A 25,617-nucleotide genomic window follows, 5' to 3' on the forward strand; every position below is an offset into this window, starting at 1 on the left:
TGTTCTGTAATGGATATTTACTTGATAAAACAAGAAAATTCGCCTCGAAGGACGGTAGAAAATAAAGCACGTGAATCTTCTGCGAAAGAAGCTCGAGAGAAGCGTGTTTCTTCATTTAACCCCGCCTCCTCAAATCAGTAGGCGGTGCTTTATTATCATTGGTCTTCGGCAGTTGGTAGGTGGAGTCTCTCACGACGCTAGCACCGCATCCATGGCCGCCATGTCAGATGTCCAGTTTTAATGCAATTAGGCAGGACTCATGGACTCCAGGCTATACGCCTCGGGTCCTCTGGTTGGGGCTTTGCCCATTGCGCCCTACAGCGTGCCTCTGGGTCATCACTACGCGCGTCTCAGACCTGGTGTGCCCCCATCTTACAGTATCGAAGGTATCTTAGGAGTGCAGCCCCCATTTATTGCTAGCGTACCGGAGACCCCCACGGTACATCGGGGACCACAACAGAAGATTATCGTATCGCCTGTCAGTAAACCCGCTTCGTCTAAAAAGGGTAAGTCTTCTAAATAGCTTTCTTGTGTTTCCTTCAAACTGTGTTTCACACTAAGTCTTAAAAACGAATGTGTAAATAAAATCAATGCATTAGTAATTTCTCTAATGATTTCCTAGAATTTAAGTGGTTCCTAGAATTTCCTAGAAGTAAGGTGGAATGGAAAATTTTGTAAAGTACAGAAACAATATTGCAAGAGTATAAATTTCGTATTTCAGCATATTAAAATGTCGTAGCATAATTTTTTAATTCTGTGCATCAATACAAAATTTTAACAGGCTACTAAAATAGGAAACCATTTATCTTAATGCTTGTAAAGATATCAAATCTTTCCTATGCCAATAAGATTGGAAACATTTCAGTTTTTATTAAAATCACTTTTTAAGGTACTATTTTTCGGCTGAAAAAATTTTTGTAACACTGCAGTACATGAAGCTAGGTATATAGAAGTCGTTCTTGATAAATAAGAAGAAAGAGCGTTTTATTTTGGATAGAAGTTACACAAGCATTTGTATAGCTGTCAAAAGCCTTATATTAAGCAAAGTTCCTGATAACTGTAAAGGTTGCACCAAACCAGCGAAAAAACGTGTCATAATTATTTCGGAAAATTAGAAAGAAAACTATGAAGCTGATAAAAATAGCAACTAAAATATAAAGCTTATAGAGACGATGAAGGAAAGTGGATACGATTTTAAAAACTGCTTAGCAAGATCCACAGCTAATATTTCAGTACTGTTGATAAAGCTTTCGTTAATGTTGAAAAATATCTTTATTTGTAAATATTGAGTTAGTTACAATATTCAGTTATATAAAATTTAATGTTTTAAAATCTTTCTGCATATTTTAGCCCAAAGAGCGTTAGCCCAGATGGGCTATGCATTTTGTTTTGGCATTGTGAGGTGTTTCACTTTTCAAATTGTTGCCAGCAAACATTATCGCCCTGTATTATATTTAAAGAAATTCAGTAATGAAGAATCTGCACAAATGTATGTATGTTTTTCGCATTGTGATAAAACAACGATACCTAGAGCTATCCAATTTTGAATAACGTTCGTCTCTATCCGAATATGGGAATAGGAAGCCCAAATTTGGAATCTGATATATTATCTATTTCATATTTTGTAAAGCATTTATGAGTTTTTGATTGAGAAACTCAACGATTTCAAAGTGAGCAATGGCAACATTGTACGGGGGAAAAAAAAATTATCTCAAGCGCGCGAGACTGTGTATCGGAAATTCTAAAGATATGCTCTTTTAAAATTATTTTGTTATATTGCTGTTGAATTGAATTTTATGGCTTAAGTGCGAAGAACATAATATTTAATATAAAGGTAACACACAAAACGTTTGATGTAGGGTTTTCCTTACGATCTGAAAACTTTCAGATTTTTTTATTTTTATTTTATTTATTTATTTATTTTACTTTTCTAAAACCATGTATTGTGTTGGCTGCTCATAATTATAAGGTTATGAAAACTTTATGCTTATCCGCATGAGTGGAAAGGATTGCGAATATAATACTAATAATCATCATTATCATTATTCGCTATTCTTTCTCCTTGCTTTTTGAGTATAAAGAAATATTTGTTTTAAAAGCCTTTAAGTATTGTGCTTTGCCTGCCATGGACATTTTTAGACTTTTAATTTGAGAGGCATCTGTAAATGTTCTGTGTATTTTATTTGTACTCACTAATATATATAATTCATTTCCCATTACTTTCCATTCACTCCTATAGTGACATTTAAAATGTCGATACTTCGATATTCTATTCTTGCTATAATTATTACTATTACAACCATCTAGTTCTATAAATTTCTAAATATATATTTTATGCGCATCTAAACCCTCTTCTTATTTTACCTACCTACTAGTTTATAACAATTACATATTAACGAGCTTCTACTCATAAATATTTTTATATAGAACTTCCGAAAATATTTCCTAAGTATTGTTTTTTTACTACGAAATTTACATTGAACCAATAATGAAATGAAGAATCAAGGCCTACATATATAAATATATCGGGTTGCCCAAGATAAACAGAACCCAAAACAAGTCCGCTCTCCTATACGCAATCTTGTTTATCTTAAGCTACCCGATAGTATAAACGTTGTTATTGCTAAATAAAATATTCCTGTGGAATTTAAAATTAAAGGAAAGAGAAATTACCTTGTTCCTGACCAATCATTACATTCAGAGTACTCAGGATAATCTTTGACATATGATGATGAAAGTACGTATGATTGATTACACATGAAAAGTTTCGATAATGTATATATCAAGGCTGATTAACCGGCTCGTCCCTGTGTGTTTTCGAGTCGATCTTGAGATTCCCATCTATTAAATTATAAGATTATTATTTCACATTTTGTTTTTGCTCACCGGTATAGTCACATCGTCCATAGAAATGCAAATATCCCGTTCTGACGACTGCAAATCCCCGGCATGTATACTATGAAAACAAATTTTTGTTTATAGGAACTCGTTCTAATATAAATTTCATAGAAAATTTTGACATTTAAAACCTAATTCTGATCCTGACCTTGGCTACTCAAGTTCAAGGACGCTATTCAAAAGCAGAAACAAAAAAACAAACATTTGTTTGCATTCTTAGATTTGATGGTCTGTGCTTTATCGAAGAACTGCAAGCACATACGCATTTTTGTCTGTGCTTTATATAAAAGCTGCAAGTACACATGCAGGAAAATACTTAATTTATGATTCTTTATTAGCCCAAAGGGACAATTTGCCCAGAAGGGCTATTAATTTCGTTTTTGCATTTTCCATTGATTCGCTATAAAGGGTGTTTCATTTTTCAAATTGTTGCCACCAACTATTAGAGCCCTGCATTATATTTGATGAAATTAAATACAGAATCTGCATGAATGTATGTATATGTTTCTCGCACTGTCCAAAAAAAAAAAAAAAAAAAAAAGTTACATAGAGACATCAAATTTTGAATAACGTAATCTTCCACTCGAATATAGGCATCAGAAAGCCCAAATTTGGAATTTATTTTATTACCTATTTTATATTTTGTAACACTTTAACGAATTTTTTATTAACAAGCTCAACGACTTCAAAGCAAGCAATGGCAACGCTATACGAAAAAAAAAAAAAAAAAAAAAACTATCTCCAGCGCGCGAGACTGTGTATCGGAAGTACTGCTTTTAAATTATTTTGCGATATTGCTGTTGAGTTGAATTTTATGGTTTAAGTGTGAAGAACATGATATTTAATAAACACAGGCAACACACAAAATGTTAAAAAAAGCGCCCCCTTTTTAATATTAATTTGTTTTATTTATTTATTTACAAAGATCTGCATTTGTGTGAAAGATTTTATTGCACTTGTGGGACCTAGTCTTCTTTGCTAACATGCAATGCAACTAGATCTATTTATAAAACTTTATCTTGCTACTTCTCGCAGACTCAAAGATGAGTACAGCAGGGAAAGGGTGTAAAAGAACCGTTTATAGAACACAATAGTTTCCAGACAACCCAGACTTACGTGCTTCCACAGTCACCTACTACTTGTGATGAAAACTTAAAGGATAATGTAACAACTAAATTCAAAGGTAAAGAGTAGTGCAAAACTACACAATTTGATTTAACCTAACAGGTTGATTCCGAAACCTACATCAGCACGATAATAGCGAAATCACGCTGTAACTAACCTTTTCGCTACTTTAGTGTTTTCCCATTTGCTGTTTGAAGAGTTTCCTTCAAAAGCTTTTGGTATGACTTCCTAAATTTGAAGTTTAGAAATGAATGTTTGACATTAAAATGGATAAACCTGAAGTAGTATTATACGCATGCATAAAAAGCTAATTGTTTCGATTAAAAAATTGACCTGGTTGTTAGATGCAATTACTGTAATTGATAAATTTTACAAACTAAATCTTTTCCTTTTAAATGATATATGCTAACTTGATACTTGCTTGTTGATTTTGGCAGTTAGATTGGTCATGGAGAAGTAGGAGAATACCCAACTTAACATTACTAGTTTTTTTTTTTTTTTTTTTTTTTTTACGTAAAGAGAGGTGAATTTATTAGCTAATACACACGGACTTAAGAATTAGCTACGCAGCCGAAATTTGAAATCGTATTTGTTAGCTACAGATAGACTGACCACAGACTTTAGGTACGGTAAAGCGTGATCTGATTCAACACTCTATGTCTTTGAGAAATGCAGGAACACTTACACACAAACATTATGCCCACCCGACCAATTATGTGTTGCGCAACCTAACCGTCAAAATAGCTGCAACTAGCCTTGGCATTTATACCACAAGTTTTTGGTAGATGACTGGAGACAGTTTGTACCGTCTTAAGGCCCATATCACACGACGTTTGTTTCACACGAACAACTGTTTCGGACAATTTTTCTGCCTGGTTTACTATTGAAAGAAAGGCGTGCGATTTTTTCCTTCCTTTCCAAAAAAAAAATTGCAAGTTGTTAGTTTTCAACCAATCAGCTATCAGCTTCGAATGCTATCAGCTTGTTTGTATTGTGGAACCAGTTTCTCCTGTGTTAACCCCAAAGTGATCTCTGTTGATTAGCTGTTGTGACAAAGCAGAAAAATTGTTTAAAACAGTTGTTCTTTCGAAACAGACCGACGTGTGATAGCAGCCTAAGCGGCTGTCATGAAAAGTCGAGCTATTCCGACATGATGGTGTTTGAGCTCTGAGGTGCCGCTCCGTGACATCGGGTTAAGATCCGACTAGGTGGTATGACATTAACTGGAATTCAACCTTATGCTTTTCGAACCACTCCAAGACAACTGGAGCTTTGTGACATGGGGCGCTGTCCTGCTGGAAGAGTCCATTTCCAGCTGGGAAGACAGACGCCATGTAAGTGTGCAACTGATCCTCAGTTACCCAAGCAACTGTCTTCCAGTCCCGTGTTCCAGAGCCCACTGTAGGCATAGTTGGCAATCATGCAGTTTGGTCGACAGAGAAACACGAATGGGACATCTGCTGCGCAATCCCATACCCAACAGCATCCGCTGAACTGTGTGTTCCGAAACACTTGCACTTGGACATTGTATTGAGCTGCCAACTGAGCCACTGTCTGGTGCCGATATTGCTGCATCAAGCGGGTAGTCTCCGATGTCCTTTTTCATAGATGAAGCGTGGACATCCAAGGTATTGGTGCCTACGGCTGGTTTCACCATCATTTATCCGCTTTGCAGAAATACTAACAGTGGGAGATCGTAAAAAACCTACTAATCGTGCAGTTTTGGAGATACTCATTCCGAGTCTTCTGGCCATTACGATTTGCCCTCTGTCAAATTCGCTTAGATCAGCAGCCTTTCTCATCACTCTCAAAAGTAACTGCAAGAATGATTTCTTACTCCTAGTTTCTAGTTCCTCTAAAAACCCGCAATTAGCTTGCTATACTGAAAGCTGTGCTCCGGCTTCCTAAATTAACATGCTGTTGGGGCGCTTCAAGTAGATGAATGTTGATGATGTGTGCCGGGAGACAGGCTAGCAGGTAAGGAGTGTGACCGCTTGTCACGGTGTTTTGTTTTGAAGACATCGTGATTGGGTGAGAGCTAATCCAGTAAAAATTCCTAAAATATAATTTTGCAGGAAAATGAAATTTTTTTTAAAGTCATGATAAAGTGCATTCAATTATATGATTCCTTACCTTCACCAGCAACAGTTTAATACCATTCTCACTTAATCACTTGCCCTCCACGTCATCCAGGCGAATTACAATGAAAAAAATGTGCGAAATGTCATGATGTATTGGCTGGTCAGTGTTTGCTTTCCGTATGAAGATCACTAAATAAATAACACGGGTTTTGTACGGAACTGTTTCGAAAGAAACGTTTTTCATGCTTTGAGTCCATTTTTCTTTGTTACCATTATTTCTCCAAATAAATAGCGATTTCATAAATGTCTTGTCACTAAGGAAATAAATTAATGTCTGCATGCATTTCTATAACAAGACTTCTGTGGACAAATTAGGATTCAGGACTTTTTCAAAATTTCTAAATTTGCACGGTAGTAACTTTAGTCTCACAATGGCTTTACTGTAAATACACTGATAAAAGAGATATTGGATAAGGTCATATAAATTTTAGAAACTTACCTGAAATAAATCTGGTCTTCATCCCCTTCAGAACAATTCTTTCTGGATTTATGCATAGATCTCAGCATTTACACCACGCTTGGAATGCTTCGTAAAGAATCTTATAATCAAAGTTGACTTACCACTTAATGACATTAATTCAAATCCAGTCATTTCCTTATACTTTTAGTATTTTAATATCTTAATATTTCACGCTGCTTTCATGCTCCATTGGCTCTGCCCATTTTGCAGAACATTTTTTGCTCCTTAAAATGACGGGTCAGTGTTTGATCCCTGTCGAAATCACGAGACTTTTATTCAATATCTATGCCATAATGAACTTATTGTTTAGTCTAAATTTAAATTTTACGCTGGCATGTTTTTCTTTTAGTTTGGTAATTTATCACTCTCTCCGATTTAATATGAATCTATGGTATCAAAGCCTTCCAATTAAGTGTAATTACACTTCCAATTAAGTGTAAAAAAAGTGTAATCTGACATGTTAGGATGAATGACGGCCTCTGCGAATTTTAATTTATTTTAGCCAGAAAGTGCATCTTCGAAAAACTCTGGTTCGATGCGTTGTCATGTCAAGCAATAACTTGACTTTTCTCTGATGTCTTGAGAAGAATAATCTCTTTCAGGAATTTTAACCATTTGCGTTGACTGTGTAACGGAAGAAAAAGGAATTCGTAGTGCACAGTCCTCTTCATATTGAAAAAAATCAGCAATATGATTTTGTTGCACTTTCCCTGGCCTCTTTAATCGCGGATAATTTGAAATATTCACAGCGAAAGCTTTTCAGTTCGACTCAGAGATCATTCTCTGTGTTGAACGTAGAAGGTATTCAGACAAAACCCCAAATGTTTCTAATGTCTCTACAGTGGCGCCCAAACTTCAATTGCAAGACTTCCCGAGAGGGCCCCAAACATAATATAAGCGCTGGGATAAAAGTAGAGAGTGATTACTTTGAAGGGAGTATATATCAAATATCATTCTGGTAAACTTTAAAAATTTGTTGACCTTTTAGAAAAATTAAGTATTTTTGAATCAGGAGACGTGAAAAAGGAGCAATGCCGTCGCCGTGACTCGAATCTCGGAAATCTCGAATATGCGCCGAGTGTATTGACCATAACACCAAGAAGGCATGTGAAGAAGGCGGTAGAAATACCTTATATACTCCTCCTTTTAAAGGGCGACTGGGGAAATGGGGACCTAATGGGCAAATCCTGGTGATGGAGAATCATCATCCACCACCTTTTTTAGTTTGGCCGCCACAGTAGAGTCATTAATATTTTTTTGAAGCAGGAGAGAGGAAAAATGAGCAGTACCCTCACCGGGACTCGAACCACTGACCTCTCGAATACGCTCCTAGTGTGCTAACCGATATATCACGAAGGCATGCGAAGAAGGCGGGAAAAATACCATATAACCTTATTCGGTTTTTTTCCGAGCATCCCGTTATGATCCTAAACATATATTATCTCCGCGTGTATTCCTCTCGCTTGCCTTCTCTAGCCAATTTAAAAACACTTACCATTGTTGCGAAATTTAAAATTTAAATCATGTTTCCACAAATTTTGTGAAAGCAGAGAGCTGAATAACCAGATCTCTACAAAATAAAACAATGTTTCAATAACTTGATGAATGAGAAAAAGAGAAGTCGCTTCACTGGTGAGGTGTAAACAGAGGGATCAGTGCCCCAGTTTTCGATCTATAATCCATTCCGCCAGCTCAATAGACTCTGCTAAAGATACTTTGTCTAAATCTCATGGTCATAAGGTACAGACCTTTCTTACGTGGATATGAAAGGATGAAAAAACATTTTGACTTCAACGAAGCAGAAATGGGCGCTGATATCATTATGAACATTTATTTTTCATTAAGATCGTAAGAAATCCATCATGAATGGTTGAAAATATTGAACTTGTGGAGAAAATTACATGGACACTGCTTATTGTGCAGTTGATCAATTTCACCGGAGTTATTTTTCAAATCTTCTGTGTTTTTACTTTTCACGTTACTTCCAAAACAAACAATAAATGCTTAAAGAGACAGACTGTTTGAACTAGAATCACTCATGCAAGTCTGATGTGTCTCGGAAAGTAATAACGGATAGATTTTTCTTACGGAGTAGAGGCTTGACGCTTTGACATCTTCTGAGGTATGTTTATCATTCTGGGGAAAATAAAAAGCCCCTAAGGCCTTCTGTAGCGGAGGAGAAGAATTGAAAGGAAAAGATCTTATTTAAAATTTTAAGTCAGATATTTATTCACAATAGAGCATGAAATTTTAAATTAAATGAGTCGAAGATATCAACAAAGTTTCAACAAGATATCGAAGATATCAACAAAATTCATATGGTGGATTGCACAAAGTGAGTTTGCTGTTAGCAGAGTTTACTTCTGGATTGTACAATGTGAATTTACATTAGGCACACTTCTATTTAAAATCCCATCGAGTTTCCAATAGAACAATAAAAATACAATTGAAGTAAAATAATTACATTTTTATGGCTTCTCAATTCACATGGCAGATATTGAAGAACAGTAATCTCGTTAAATTGTTCAAAATTCTGCATGTTCCTTTGTTTTCTGTAATCCACTATCTTCATAAATCGAATGAAGAATTACACAGAAAAAACTTCTAGCCATTTTTACTTCCTTTACTTCCTTGTAAGAAGTAAAGGAAGTACAGTAATTGCGAAAAATTTCGGGTTTCATATTTCAACGAAAATATCCATTTTGACCGCTCTCGAATACATTTAGACGCTTTGTTTTGCGTGGTATCTATACGTACGGACCTTTTCGCAAAACGGATTGTAAATTGGATTTCAAGTGGATTCGGAAAGGATTTTTTCGTGATGTCTGTATGCCTGTATGAATCTTGCATAACTCAAAAACTAATAACTACAGAACGTTGAAATTTTGTATATGGGATTGCTATAACATGTAATTATGCACTTCTCTTTTCGGTGAGCTCTATGTTTTTATTCTTATATATTGGTAAATATATATGTACAGGGCGATTAGTGTCAACAATCTGGAAAGTGATTCAGCTATTTATAGTGTGCCAACGCAGAATCCCATTTCGAGACTAATAGCGCTTCTGAGCTAACTCTCCTTTTGGCTAATAACAGAGAACATAAAGGATAATATTTATTTCTGTGTATTTAAAATGTCTAGAAAATGAAAACTGAATTTTTTAATCGCAATGAAAGAAAAATGGAAAAAGAAAATTTTATTATAAATTTCAAAACTAATAAAGCTTTACATTGCAATAAATTCAAAATTCAACAAGGAATATTGCCTTTTCTAAAATCAATTATATTAAGGCTTACCAGTCTGGATTTGTATCTGAGGGAACACTGCTTGAAAAAAAAAAAGTATTTAGTCTTTATTTGCTTAAATTAAAGTAGTCCAACCTAACCTGTAAGCTAGAAATGAACACAACAGTAACATAAAACCAAACAAGTGAAATCTATTACATACTTCTGCTTGAAGTAAAAAACAAACTCAACACATATTTACTTAATACTTGCGAGAAGTTACTTAAAACGCATTACTGCTCACAAGGATAACGGATAAGGGGTAAAAACAAATTGTATACAATCAAAAAGTTGAATTTTTATCTAGCATTTGACTCGTTAAATTTCAAGACAGCAACTTTTTAAAAAACGGAAGTCACTAGATAAAAGGTTTTTTCTACTCTCGTCAGCTATATACATTAAAGGAGTTTGCTATAAAGGATGGCCGATCCCTCCTACCTTAATTTAGATTCTTTCTCCATTTAAAACTCTTCTCATGTACATGTTCTGGTAGAAGCAGACGAAGCAGCAGCAATATAAAACAGTATTTAACATAAATGAGAAATATAAATTAAAATAAACCTTAGAAAACAAAGAATTCTTAAGAGAACAGGCTCAGCACTCCGGATGGCGGTAAATAAAATTTAATTATATATATAGTAACAGAAAAATCTCATTAAAGTTAAGATAAATTTTTTTCATAAGCAGTGTTTCAGTAAAAAATTCTGAACTCTAATTTCTCAGATAAATACGAATCTAACTTACATAATTTTCCCAAGCCAGTTTTGACTTGAAGCTTTTTGAGCAAAGTTGGGGAACATCTTCAAAGCTAAATCCACTTGTTTTGGCAATTAAGGATTTCGTTTGGAGTAAAATAACAGCTTTTATTAAATCTGTGGCTGGTCGTTTGAAAGGTTTAAATACGCATGTTAGGAATAATCGCATTCTCCAATACAGTTGTGGTGCAAATGGTCAGCATATCTAGTTAATATTGGAAGATTCAGAGTTCTTATCCTTTCAAAGGCACAGTTGATATTTTACATTTCCCGGCTTCATAAAAACTTAATATAGTTATATCTCTCAGTCTGGCAGATAAAGTTTTTGTTTTAGCCCATAATTACAATTTACAATTGCTCAGTTTAAAGCGGAGATCGGAAAGTGTAAAACCTCTTCCTCTGGGAGGGAGGGTGAAGGGAAGGGTAATTTTGTTTTTAAATTCAGTTTACTATGCTCCACCAGGTGTGTTAATAATTCAGATTTTCAAAAAATTTATTTAATTTTTAATTTTTTTACCACCTTTATGCTTTAAACCGCATGCAAGAAGTTTATAAAGAATTCAACAAAGAGGATAATAGTTTCTCATTGTTGTAAGAAGAATGTGGAGTATTGTGTTTCAGAAATCCATGCTGTTTATCACAGACGCTTCCCTCTCTTTGAATTAATTTAATAAAATTTAAAAAAAAAATCTTCTAAACAGTAAAACAAAACACGTAATAATAAAAAAGTATTATAGCAGGTTTTATTTTAAATCCCGATTTTATTTATTCCTTCGTAATCGATTTCATTGATTTCAGCTTCGGCGGATGCTTCAACTACTTGAAAATAGTACTTTTTTGCTCTGAACTCGGTATTGAATGAAAGACTTTACAGAATTTAGTGTTCCACTTCCATGAATGAGGATTTCTATGGTGACATGTAATGCTATTTAGCCTCTTTTATTTGGAAATCAGTGCTTCGTTTTCATAAGAATGAATAATTATTTTAATAGCTCGCCTTTTTTATGGTATTGCATTTTTTCGAAAAGAAAATCTTTAAAGTAAAGTTGACAGGATTTGGGAGGAAATAAATTTGTTTTCTGACTAAAGTCAGTTTTATTCAGTTTATTTTCTTCTGTTTGCTTAGAAAGTCTTGCTTTTATGTTCCGTTTTCAATGGTGTATTGCTGCTTCAGTTGAATCGTGCTACACGTATGGTGACATGCAGGAAACAAGCCTAATACTAATCTCAAAAGAAGTGTTGAGGCTTACTTAAAGAATTCTCATTTTATTTGACTAATGCTATTTTTACCTAGTTTAGAATCTACAAATGCTACTTCTCATTATATTATTTTTTAAAATGTAGCTTATTGAAAGTCGTCAAATTGAGTATTTTGAAATTTATCCGTGGAAAAACAGTCATTTCTAATTCTAATAATTGAAAGTAGATATATGTCGAAGGGTAAGAAATATTCATTTGTATAAAATGGTGAATGTTCGATGTAGCTGCGCGATATGTTAAATTGAGACTAAGAAATATAGACAAATGTTTCAGAATTTCAGTAAAAAATACTTAGCAGCAACAGCAAGACCTCAAATAAATAGTGACGGTGCTTCAAAACGCAAGGAAATTTTTCGAAGACCAAGAGTCAAGATTAACCTTCTTGCAATCAAACGAGTTCTACAGAACAGTTTCTATATATAATTTGCTCATTTATAAACACCTACAATAAATGAATAAAAGCAGAAAGAACAGGAATAAAAAAATAAAAAGCCAACTAAGTTACATTTAACTTTTCAGGAAGATAAAATTCGAATAAAATATCCTATTCATTTGGTAAACAATGATAAGAATATTTTTTCTGAGGCATAAAGAAAGTTTTGTTTATGACTAGAACGTATTCTGGATAGCGATGACATTAAAATAAAACAGTACTGAAAAATGTTAAAATATTAACGTTGGATAGTAGAAATAATTTGTTTCATGTTATTTTATATGTAGATTTATTATTTTGGGTGCATACATTCGTAAACATAATCAAAGTTTCTTAAAATCCGAAGATGTTGTCTAAAGTAAATTTTTATCAAACAGAAACCACTGATTGATAAAATTAATAAATTTTACCTGCCTTGCTTATTTATTCACTGTTGTGTAAAGGAAAAAAGGAATACTATAGAAATAAATTATAAATGTTAGAATTTTTTGGCTTTATTAGCCCAAAAGTCGTTAGCCCAGAAGGGCTATTAATTTCTTTTTGGCATTTTGCGTTGATTCGCTTCTCAAACTGTTGCCACCAAATATTACAGTCCTTTATTATATTTAAAGAAAATTAAATAATGAAGGATCTGCATAATTGTATATATGTTTCTCGTATTGTTATAAAACAACGGTACCTAGAGCCATCCAATTTTTAATAACGTAAATCCTCCACCGAATGTGAGTATTTGGATGCCCAAATATGGAATTTGGATTTTCTATTATTAACTATTTCATATTTTGTAAAACTTTAACAAATTTTTGATTAACAAACTCAAGGATTTCAGAGCGGTTTTTTTTCTGAACGAAAAAAAAAAAAATTATCTCGAGCACGCGAGACTGTGTATCAGAAATTCTAAAGATATGCTCATTTTAAAATTATTTTGTGATATTGCTGTTGAATTGAATTTTATGGTTTACGTGTGAAGAAAATGCTACTTAATTAAAAAAAATTAACACACGAAACGTTTAAAAAAACCGCCCTTTTGAGGTGTAATGTAAAATCTGAAAGCTTTCAGATTTTTTTTTTTTCCCAATTTTGTTTATTTATTTTTTCGTTGCAAAGAATGCTTAGTACAAGCATGGGTTCAGTTCTTCTGCTATATCCTATTTTCAACAATTATCTACCAAGTAATAACTATGCATCTATCTGTTATTCACTTGTCGACAACTTCCCGCCTATCTGTAAACAAGACAGTCTAAAAGTAATCTGACCGTCGCTTAACAAAACACACTCAGTCACCCTTTGACAAGGGATTTAGACAGTAACAGGCGATAAACTGTGAATATCTTTTCCCTTCCGTTTCGGGCACACCCTTGCGCACGATTGCGTGCGAGAGATGTCATATCCCGAAACTTGCTGCTTTTTGATGTTTCTATTATCCGTATGAACTCAACAGCAGTTGATTGTTTTCGTTTTTCCTCACCACTTCTTCTCATTCACAGCTATACACTAAGTGAAAAGGAAAGAATTGATGTGGAAATGTCTGATAGTTGGATACTGACCATGAATTTTACAAGAAATATCTTATGGACCGGATTATGACTAAATATAAGAAATATTTTAAGGACCGGGTAATAACCATGAATTTTACGAGAAACGTCTTATCAGCCAGATGGTATTCATGAATTTTGCAAGAAACGACTTATGGTCCGGATAATGACTATGAATTCTACACGAAACATTTTATAAGTCGAATAATGACTAGAAATTTACGGACCAGATGAAGTCCATGAATGTTATAATTGAGAGAATAATATTTTTTACGTATTATCTACACCTACCATTATTTTAGTTTTTATTATGTTTTTAAGTGTCGTAAAAACTTTTCTTTGCAGTAAGCCCAACGCGTGATAATGATGGCTATGCTCTGCAAACCAGTAAATCTTATAATCCTCCCTAGTCTAAACAAAACAAAACAAACAAACAAAAACAAAACACACACACACATACACACAAAAAAAAAAAAAAAAAAAAAAAAAAGAAGAAGAAGAAGAAGAAGAGAGCGAGAGAGATCCTTATTATCGAGGCTCTTTTGAGCCGAAAAATAATCTCATAGATAAAAAAGGTTTTGCAGGCTGTAGAGTTATTATTTTTCTTAAAGCAGGAGAAGTGAAACATTTTCAATGCTCTCGCCGGGATACGAACCTGAACCTTGAATACGCGCCGAGTGTGCTACCGTTACACCACGAAAGTATGCTGGAAGGAAGGAGAAAATACCATTACCCATATTAAATCATCTAGGATATTTGATTCATAAGTCCTTTTTTCTCTTGTCTTTTTGAGTTAATTTTTGCCTTTCATTTCTATACCTTATTTCGCCTCACCAGAATCTAAATTAGGTGGGTGTCAAATAACGACCAAAGGCGTAAATTAGGAGAAAGAATTTGGCAACGCACATAAAAAAAAATAATAATGAAACTGTTTCCGCCGTTACTTATTTACCTCTTTCTTCTTCTTTTGGGACAATAATAATGATAGGGAAAACAATATTCAGGCCTTGCAGTCCGAATTGGAAACTCATGCAGTCAGTAAGCCGTATGTGACCATTAAAAGATTACCGAATTTCACGAAAACTAATGTCCTTGCTCTTTGATAAACTTACGTTATTGATCAATTAATTCAGATCATTAAGTTGCTATCAGATCGAATAGCGATTTCTGTCAACACCTTATCGAACGAAATTTGTCGATGAATCTTTGTTTTTAGGAGTTTGGTTCCGTGATATTGCTTTCCGACAGGATGACCAACACAAAGCATGGGGTCAAACAGAATATTTTCCTCATGATCATAAAATATTGCGACTAGAAGCCTGCTGTTGAAAAATTGATGGCAACCATTTCAAGCAAACATTTTCTATTGCGTTTCGTATCCGTAAATGTGACCATCAGCATTATAAAGCCAGTTTTTTTTTTTTTTTTTTTTTTTTTTTTTTCCCTGCAGGGTGTCCGTAAAATGAGTGATAGAAAATGACATGTATATATGAAATCAATGTGTTTATTGGACTGTGGTTTACACAACTAGCAAAGAAAAACTCAAAAAATTTTGCTCGTCAGAAGTGGTGTGGAGCGGATTTGACACCCTTAAATTTGAATGCCCAAATTGCGGAGACGATAGGACTGCGTCAAACCAGTAATGAATTTAGAATGTATTGTATAAGATAGATTACACCACCATTTGTAATTCAAGCTGTACAAATGGTATTCACATACAGGCGTACTAAAATTTTTTGAGTTCTTCTTTCCAGCTATGAGAACTACAATGCAATAAATGCATTTATTTCAATGTATGTGCCATTTCAATGTTTTCTTACCCTCCCTTCCTTTCAGGACACCCTGTATGTACTAAATGCTTTTGTTGCATGTACACTGTGAAAAAAAAAGGGGGGACAATTTTATAGACCATCGGGACAGTTGGGCCGATTGACGAAATTCAAATTGCGTTTTTCATGTCTCAAAAGCGAGATTTAGGATATATGTTAGATTTATGTATGGCATTATACTATTATAGGTATTTTGACACAAAATCGGACTTTTTCTTTAATGACATGCCAATATTTTTTCCATATTTCCACTCAAATTATGCCTAAATATTAAATTTTCTAAAATTTGGTGAGAAATTTGCGGAGAAATTCAAAAATTTATCTTGTCGCATTTTTTTCAATTTGCGTCAAGAATAATTCACTTGGCGAACTTCTGAATTTATAGCAACCTGTTTTCTTTTCCATATTTGTCGTTACACAAGAGCGGAAAATATGCCATCGTTCATATTTTCAAATAATTTTAGTAAGCACATTTGGCGTATTATCGTAATAATAATAATAATAAGTGCGTAAGCACATTTGGCGCTATTATCGCTTATAACATATATGCCAAATTTCAAACCGCGCCAATATGTAAATTAATGTATATAATTTTGAATAAAAACCTCTAATTTTTTGCAGGTGTGCCTAGAAATACATCTACTTTAAGATGATGTTAAAAATTTTATGAGTTATAAATACAAAAAGTTTTCCGAAAAATTTATAAAAAAATATTTAAAAATACAAATTTAAAAAATAAATCATAAAAGATGGACACATTGTATTTGGATCAAGCCTAAATTTCGAATTCTGGAAGAAGGAATCAAGTAAGTTCAATTAAAAAAAAAAAAAAAAAAGACAGAGAGAGAGAGAGGTATGTATACAAATTCAAATTCAATTAACATTGAAGAGCTCGAGTTTTGAGAGCTAATTTTTTAAAAACTACTCGTGCGATTTTTACAAAACTTATCAGCTTGGCATAATTTGAGTCGTAGAATCGAAATATGGAAAAAAAATTGGCATGTGATTTTAGAAAAAGTCCGATTTTGTGTCAAAATACCTATATTAGAACAATGTTAGATATAAATCTAATACATAGCCTAATTCACGGTTTCGAGATAGGAAAAACGCAAGTTGAATTTCGTCAATCATCTCAGTAGAACGAGAGATATAAAGTTTTTTTTTTTTTTTTTTTTTTTTTTGTGTGTTTAAAAAACTTCGCAGTATTTTAAGAAGTCGTCGTTGAAAACATTGTGTTAAAAAATAAAGCACATAGAAATCATCGCATAATGGTAACATCAGAAGCATGAGTTTTCACACTTTTAAAATAATTAACAATAATAATAATTTAATATAAATAACAATTTAATTATAAAACACTAAATGCATGTTCTCATAATCACTTGTGCTAGAAGAATCAGGAATATTTTTACCTCCATTTCGTATTAATTATTCGTATTAATTACTAACTATTTCGTATTAATTACTAACTACTAAAAATGCAAGAAAGAAATTTAAGCATCGAAAAACTGGAAGAGTAGAAAATTAAAGCTAAGTACGGGACTAAATAAAATTTTAAACTTACATAGTTAACTACTAATGGATTTTTTAAATTAATCTCATTCATAAAACTGGATAAGTAGTGTGACCAGGCATACACTTCGAGTTTTCCCTTGCGTTGATTTCTCGGCGACATTTTCTTCCGCGGTGTTTTCGGAGCAGACGATACAATATTATTCGTTACGGTAATATAGTTCAATAATAATTATTATTTTAATTGTTCTTGTTTCAAACAACTAAAAAATGAAATCTTATTAATAATTAGTTTGGTTAATAGTTTTAAGAGTTACGTTTATTAATAATTAATCATGTCTAAGTCTAAGGTAATTTTCTTTAAATTTGGACTACGGTCTCGATTTTAAATGAACCATTCGTTATTAGATGGAAATAAATAAGGAAGTGATGTGACAGCTGTTAAAAAAAAAAATGAAATATAATGTGTCAGTTCTCTTAATCGATCGCTTCCAAAGTATAACCAACGCATATGTCATGATAATTGTTTCTGTGTTTCTGAAGTGAGGGGGACACTAATGATATGTATTGATTAATAAAGCCACACTAGGAATACTAATGGCATTATTGACGTCGCACTGAAATTTTCTATGTATTAATATACATATCATTTGCTTGCATAAAGGGGCGTCTGCATATATTGATCTTAACACTGACACGGAATATTTCCAATCATATATGTATTTTATATCGAAAAATTAGATTTGGAGACGTGCATATATGCATAAAAAATACGTTAAATTTAGTATTACTGTTTTCTCTGATTACAAAATATAAATTTTTGCTCCCGTCTTCAAGTGAGTCCAGTTCAAGTCTCCTTCAAAGATTTATTTTAATGAACAAGTTATGGGCTTCCAGATCCCCATATTCGGGTGGAAACGCATGTTACCCCAAATTTTATGGCGCTAGGTACCGTCGTTTTATCACAATGCGAGAAACATACATACATTTATGCAGATTCTTCATTATTTAATTTCTTTAAATATAATACAGGGCTGAAATATTTGGTGGCTACGGTTTGAAAAGTGAACCGTCATTTAAAGTTTTCAACGTAAAATGCCAAAACGAAATTAATAGCCCTTCTGGGCTAACGTCCTTTGGGCTAAAAATCTCAAGAAGCTGTACGGGTAACTCTCACAGAACTAAATTCAAAATCATTCAAACTTCTCAGAAGTCAAAATCGTGATTAAGTGCCCAATTATCATCTACCGAGAAATTTTATTTATTTCTCTTTTCCAATTGTCGTGTGCCTTGATCTGGAATTTTAAAGCTCTTTTAGTCTAACCGCTGTGTGTCAAACCACACAAGATATGCTATAAATTCTCCAAGAATTAAAACCAGAGATGGGAATCTTTAAGAATAAAACAACGAAGCAGGTATTGGAAGGTGCAAAATATACTGAGGGCCGAATTTCGTACGGCATTTTATGTTATTTAAACCTTTATTGTAGCCTATCGAATTTTTCTGTACATTTATAGAATTTTTTAAATTTATTACTTATGAAATTCAATTTTTGGTCTTTGTGTGAAATTGGTTTTAAATTTCTTACTTATATATATATATGTGTAATATTAAAGCACAAAGGAAAATGCGGAACACTGTAGATTCATGATTAGATCCATATTGAAGAATTTTGATTGCGTAGTATTTAAAGAACTTGGCAGTCAAAGCAGTTTTAATTCCATTTTTATTTCCAGCTGATATTTGTGGCCACAATCACTTGGCACTCTAGTCGTGCCTTTCCACAGATTTACATTTTTGATATTGTTGGGATAGAAAGCAAGCCAGCGAAATTACATCTTAGCCCAGTAGAAAGCAAAAGCTGAAGTGCGTAGTTATGAAAGATGGAAGCACGCGAAGAGAAAAGTTTTGGTTTACAATTCGGTGATTGGTTGTCAAGAGGCATCTGGTATTAACGGTTACGTAAGATCGCATGATTAATCTGAATGACGCAATGCAGATAAGTTATTACGATTTTAGAATAGAGAGGAAGAATTAATGTTTATAGTTATATTATAATTCTGATTCATACATTTTTATCTTACATATATATATATATAAGGTTATTGTTATATATCGAAATTGGAGGTTTAGCTCTGTTTAGTTTTAGTTTTAGTTTTAGTTTGTATTTTTCAGTCAAAGTACAAATAAAATTTAATGATTTTACTACATTTGTATTCAATTCGTGTTCTTAAATTCTAAAATAAGATCAGACAGTAATTTATTTGCAGTCTAGGAAGGTTAAGCAGGTATTTGAATCAAGTGAAATTTGGTTTAACCTTAAATTCTTAATTTAACCTTGAACTAAATAGAGGTGGTATCAAATTTTGATAAAGCAAGAATGAAAGATTCAGTAAGTTATAGTTTAGTTAATGTTCTCATTGTTTCACCTAAATGTAATTACTTAAAAAATAAAAATAAAAATTTACAAGGAATTTTCTCCTTCCAGCCAGCCTTCTTAATGTAACGAAGTAGCACACTCGGCCCGTATTCGAAAGGTCCCGGAGAGGGCATTGCTACTTTTTCATGTCTCTTGCTTCAAAATAACCTAAGACTCTATAGTGGCGCCCGAACTAAAAGGTGGTATTCGTCACCACCAAGATTTGGCGATTGGGTTTCCTAATCCCCAGTCGCCCTTTAAATGGGGGGGGGGGATATATAAAGTGTTTTCTCCCTCATTTCCGCATATTCGAGGCGTATACGAGTAATGCCCGGCGAGGGCATTGTTCATTTTTCATGTGTCTTGATTCAAAATAACCTAATGACTCTACAAATTAATTAAAAACAATGAACTGAAATTTATCACAGTTCTGCCATTCTTACTAATTTCAAGTAGTACTATTGGCGTTAATTTTTTTTCCCTTCAAAATTCAACCTTAATTCTCTAAATAATTTAATTAGCATTAATTGATCACTAAACTAATTTCAAGCAAAAGGACTGAAAGTAGTAATTCAAGAGTAAAATTGAGTATCATTTCTTCGAAGTTTGGACAAATATGTTATTAAGATATCGTAAACAAACAACAACAGATACGTTTAAGATTTTAAAATAAGGTAAACAATGAAAGAGAAAGCAAAACTGAAGTGATGAAGATGTAAAAAAAAAAAATGGAAAAAGAGTTTTTTGTTTCAGAAGTCGGAAATAAAATACCTTCTAAAGATCTACTCATAGCTATTGTAAAGTCCTTCACGTAGACATCCCTTCTCTTAGGCTAATAGCCCTCGTGTGCTCTATTATTAACCAAATACCTTAACCCATGCATATTTCAAGTCAGGAAAATTAGAAAAGCGCATTGTATTTTGGCATTCATCTCTATATCTATTATTATATTATGAAGAATCAGTATGTATATAAAAGAGAGAGAGTATGTATGCATGTTCCTTTGATTGCGAAAAAGTATCAGCATCTAGAACCACGAAATTTTTACCACATATAGTATCCATCCCACCCAAACATATGCACCTCGAAGCCAGAATTTCTAATTTCTAATATTTTTTTAAATTCATTTATTTCCTATTTTATACAAAATTAAGGAATTTTTGGCAAAGGAACTCAGTGCTTTAAAAGCGAATTGTCATCACTTGTTAAAGCGTAAAATACATATTTTTCAAATTTAATTAGAAAACTCAGCGATTTAAAGAAATACGTTGCCACCCGGAAAAGATATTTATTTGTCTTTCAAATTTAATCAACAAACTCGGTGACTCAAAAGAAATATGTTGCCACTGGCAAAATATAACATATTAAACATTTCTTTCAAATTTAATCTATCTGTTATTTAACAAACTAAGTAATTCAGTAGAAATTAAGGCAGTTTTTCACCTCTTATTTGATTATTAATTACTAGATTGACCCGTGAAATGATGCTAGCTAAACATTAATTATTATAATGCATTAAAAGTTTAGCCCAGAAGGTTATTAATTTCAAAACAGCATTTTGCACCGATTCACTTTTCAAACTGTTGTCACAAAATATTATCGCCTTGTATTCTATTTAAATAAACTAAATAATGAAAAATCTGCATAAATGCATGAGTGTTTTTGCATTGGGAAGAAGCAACGGTACCTAGAGCCATCTAGTTTTGAATAACGTAGTCCTTCAACCGAACATGGGAACTTGGAAGCCCGAAATTTGAATTTAGAATTTGTTTTATTATTTTTTTAAAATTTTGTAAAATTTTAACCAATTTTTGATTAAAAAACTCAGAGATTTCAAAGCGAGCACAATGGCAACACTGTACAAACAAACAAACAAAATTATCTCCAGCGCGTGAGACTGTGTATCGGAAATTCTGAAGGCATGCTGTTTTGCTGTTTATAATTATTTTGTGATATTGCTGTTGAATTGTGATACTATTGTTTTATGTATTTTAAGTACGAAGAACATGATATTTAATAAATAAAAGGTAACACAGAAAACGTTAAAAAAACGCCAGGGCGTAATATAAAATCATCTTTCAGATTTAAAAAATATATATATATATACTTATTTATATACAATATCTATTCATGGCGGCTGGCCGCCAGAGCAACTAGTTTCGAATGAAAGACTTCAGGACAGTTTGCGAACCAAACTGAAGCTAACACAGAAAACAAGTTAATCAACTTACTAATAAATCTCAAACAAAGCATTTTCTCTACAGAGGAAAATAGTTATGAAATAGTGTTTCAATTAGCTTCATGACTCAGTCTTTTACTTTACATTCAATTAATTTGACAGACGAGTATAACATGTTGTTTTCCTTACCAGCAAAGTTCATTTACGAATGAAGCAAATACATGTTACATACTGTAGTTCATTAAATAGTAGTATTTTAGCAAATTAATCTGTGAAAAACCACAAAAATTGACTAAGTATTACATGCCTAATCTCCGTTACTATTATGCAACCTAGAAGTTAAAAAATCCGAATTAGAGGATTATGGCATTAATGTACATAATAAAGTGCGAGAATAGGTGGGCGGAGATGAACAGGGGGGGGGGGATGAAGACGCCATTGGTGGTCCCTCGTGCGTATCGCCTGTACGCGATCATTGGTTCTTTAGTTGCCAAGGGAACGCATAGACACACGCTACGTGCCAAACAATTTTATACAACGCGAGCTGTGTATATCGGCCATTAGGATAGGACTATATACCGACAATGTTTGGAGAGCTTTGATGGGAACTGAGGCAAGCGTGACCAGCGGATCTACTGTAATTAATCAATTAATCCTTGCAGAACGAAAGAAAAGTCATGAAAGACGCCTTATGCAAGATTCGTTAGCGATTTGTTTTATTTTGTTTGTTTAGTTTAGTAGGTGGCGCTGGATAAAGTAATACATTTAGAACTATTGTCACTTTAGAATATCAATTACGGTTTGATTCCCAGGAAATTTCAGTGCTTCGAAAGCTGATGAGCCTGTAGTTTAATCGATTCTTGAGGAAACGCATTGGCAAAGGATATACAAGCTAAAACATTATTTCCACTACTAAATAATGAAGAATTAAAAACTGCGACACCTAGAAACACAAAATTTTGAACATGTGTAGTCCTCCACCAGAAACCTAGAAGCCCGAGTTTTGAATTTCGATTTTTTTTTTTTAAATTTATTTCAGATTTTTTTATTTTTATTTTTATTTATTTATTTATTTATTTATTTATTTATTTATTTTGAATTTAAGGAACTTTTGATTAAGAACTCAACCATTTAAAAGCTTTCTTTCTCCAAATCAGAAAACTTAGCGGTATAAAAGGAACGTGCTGCCACTTGGCAAAACTGAATATATTTGTTTTTCGAATTTATTCGAATCGTAGAAAAACGGCGGCACCTACAGCCACCCAATTTTGAACACACGTAGTCTTTAATCCGAATTGGTGCATCTCGAAGTCCAAAGTTTGACTTCCGATTAGTTTTTTATTTATTGGCATTTCGTGCGAATTTAAGGAACTTTTGATAAAAAAAACTCATATAAACACTTAGTGTTGCTACTCAGCAAAGCGTAAACTATTTATGTTTCAAGTTAAATCCAAAATCTGAGGAATATTAAAGAAATGTGTTGGCTTTCGCCAAAAGAAAATGCATTTGTCTTTCAAATTTAATCAACAAACTAGCGATTTAAAAGAAATGTGTAGACATTGCCCGAAAAGTTTAAAATATTTTTATCTTCCACGCGGTAGTGTGCTGTTGCTTAACAAAGCTTAAAATAATAATTATTTTTTCTTTCAAATAAATTCTGTTATTGTTTAATAAATTAAGCTATTAAAAGCAATAAACACATTTTCATTTCAGTTGCTATTAATTACTAACAGCACCCGTGAAATCATTAGCTCGATTCATTAAGTATACCTTAATGATTATTAATGACCTATTGCGTATACCTTTTTTTAATAATTATTTTAGGCGGCTGGGGGCGCAAGCAGCTAGTTTATTCTAAAATTTCTGTGTGGGATTTATTCAATTCTATTTTTAAAAAGCAGTTTTAACTAAGAAAATTGAATAACATTTGCCTTCTTTAGTCAAACCAAAAAGTTCCACAATTAACCGGCCCTATAAATCGAACAATAATAATACAATAATAGTTACTTTATCGATTGACATTCAATAGTGCGCGACGTTTAAAAAACATAATAATAGTTACAGTGTGGATTTAGACTTTTAGACACCCTAAGCACTTAAAAGAGTTTGGTGCTTCCACATACAATTTACTCCTTATTCTCCCCATTTCTATCCCCCCTAGTTTAGCTGCACCATTCCATTGGTCAAACTGGCAATAGAAATTTTTCGTGGTGCCCCCTTTTTTTTGATGTTCTAAGCCCATGCTTACTTTGCTTAATTGTCAATACAACTCTGAGCAGCTATTATTCATGGATGAGAAATAAAATAAAACTGATACATTGTAAAAGTAACAAATTATTGAAACAAATAAATATTACTCAAATTTTTATCAGCTTCCTGCTTACTAAAATAGTTGTCTGCTAATAAGAACAGCATTTAATTTCCAATTTAATAACTACATTTTGTGTGATCTTTAAGAAACAGGCTCAGATGGAAAGATAGTGCCTATGTATGCTAAACCTTAAAATTTATCTGAGATTAATTAATTTGGGAACAAAGCAAATTTTATTTATTATATTTAAAAATATCAGAATTTTCGAGACTGACGTTGAGTTTCACTTTACAATATGCAAAAATTATTATTATTAAAAATATCTTCAAAAAATTGTTACCGAACCTACATTATTTACTTTTCCTTCTTCTTACCTACAGAGCCCACCAGCGGCCGAGCGGTAAAGTCGCTGAACACTGGTTCGGTCCGAGGTTCGAATCCCGCGAACGGGCTGGCTGCATGGGTGTTTTCGTGGTTTTCCCCATGTGTAACGTGTATACGAGCCAGTTTCCCTTAGAAAGTCCTCCACAAAGGCATCCCTCCTCTTAGGCAGATAGCCCTCGAGGCTTTGCCATAATACACACACACACACACACAGATCTTCTTACCTACAGGAAGCAAGCTTTAGTTAAGCTGATAATTTACTACGCAAACAAGTAAAAGTTTCAATATTTCTGGATGACGTGTTTTAAGAATTAAGTTAAACTATCTTATGCAGTTTGTTAAAATAATTGTGTCAGTACATCAAACACAGCCATCAGATAAATTAACATAAAACTTTTGCACGTTTCTGAAAACTTCTTTATACTTTCAAAATTAAAATAATGATAATGAAAAAAGTAATAAAACATGTATCTGCTAAACCGTTTCCCCCCCCCCAAAACTCAAGTAAACTTACCAACATTACAAAATTTGTTTTCTAAGTGTTATCTTTAAGTTATTTATGTGTAATTATTTGTGTGGTGATTATATTACATGCTATACGTTATGTAGAAAAATGTGAAGGGCTTGGTTAAAAAAAAAAAAAAAAATCTGAAAGCTTTCAGATTTTATATTACGAGCAAAAGGGCATTTTTTTTTTAACGTTTATACATATGGGTTACAGCTTATTTTTTTAACATAAAAGAAACAATAGATGCTACAGAAAAAAAAATTATAGTATAGCAAATTATTTATATTAAGTAGCATTTATTATGAAATGGAAAAACTGGCAGTAGTTATTTCTAAGAAACAGTATAGCTTCGGCAAGATCTTCTTTGTTGGAGTGCCATAGATCCGATTTGATAAACTTCAGAGCTGAGAAGAGTCTTTCCACACTAACTTGAGTAGGAGGAAGAGCTGTTACTGTTAGGGTTACTTCTTTTAACTTTTCAGGATAGATTTTTATACATTCTAAAAGAGGTGTCTTGCAAGCGCAATCATATTTCTCTATTTCTTCAAAGGCCGTGTAGAAATCTTGTTTGTATTTTTTCCT

General features: G+C 33.0%; 1 protein-coding gene across 2 annotated transcripts in view; it reads left to right on the top strand.

The window, feature by feature from the left end:
- Positions 1 to 217: 217 nt before the first annotated feature.
- The window catches only part of LOC118182286 (uncharacterized), a 158,494-nt gene continuing 133,094 nt past the window's right edge, over positions 218 to 25,617 (top strand). Inside the window, exon 1 of one of the 2 annotated variants that reach the window (XM_035351612.2) lies at positions 218 to 506. In XM_035351612.2, coding sequence (XP_035207503.1) covers positions 260 to 506 — 247 coding nt within the window. In that variant the 5' untranslated portion in view covers positions 218 to 259. The remainder of the gene's footprint in view (positions 507 to 25,617) is intronic. The other variant, XM_035351611.2, reaches the window with a different exon arrangement.

Source organism: Stegodyphus dumicola, chromosome 6, assembly GCF_044657685.1.
Source record: "Stegodyphus dumicola isolate Sdum_Otavi_A_Nest chromosome 6, ASM4465768v1".
Classification (NCBI taxonomy): Eukaryota; Metazoa; Arthropoda; class Arachnida; order Araneae; family Eresidae; genus Stegodyphus; species Stegodyphus dumicola.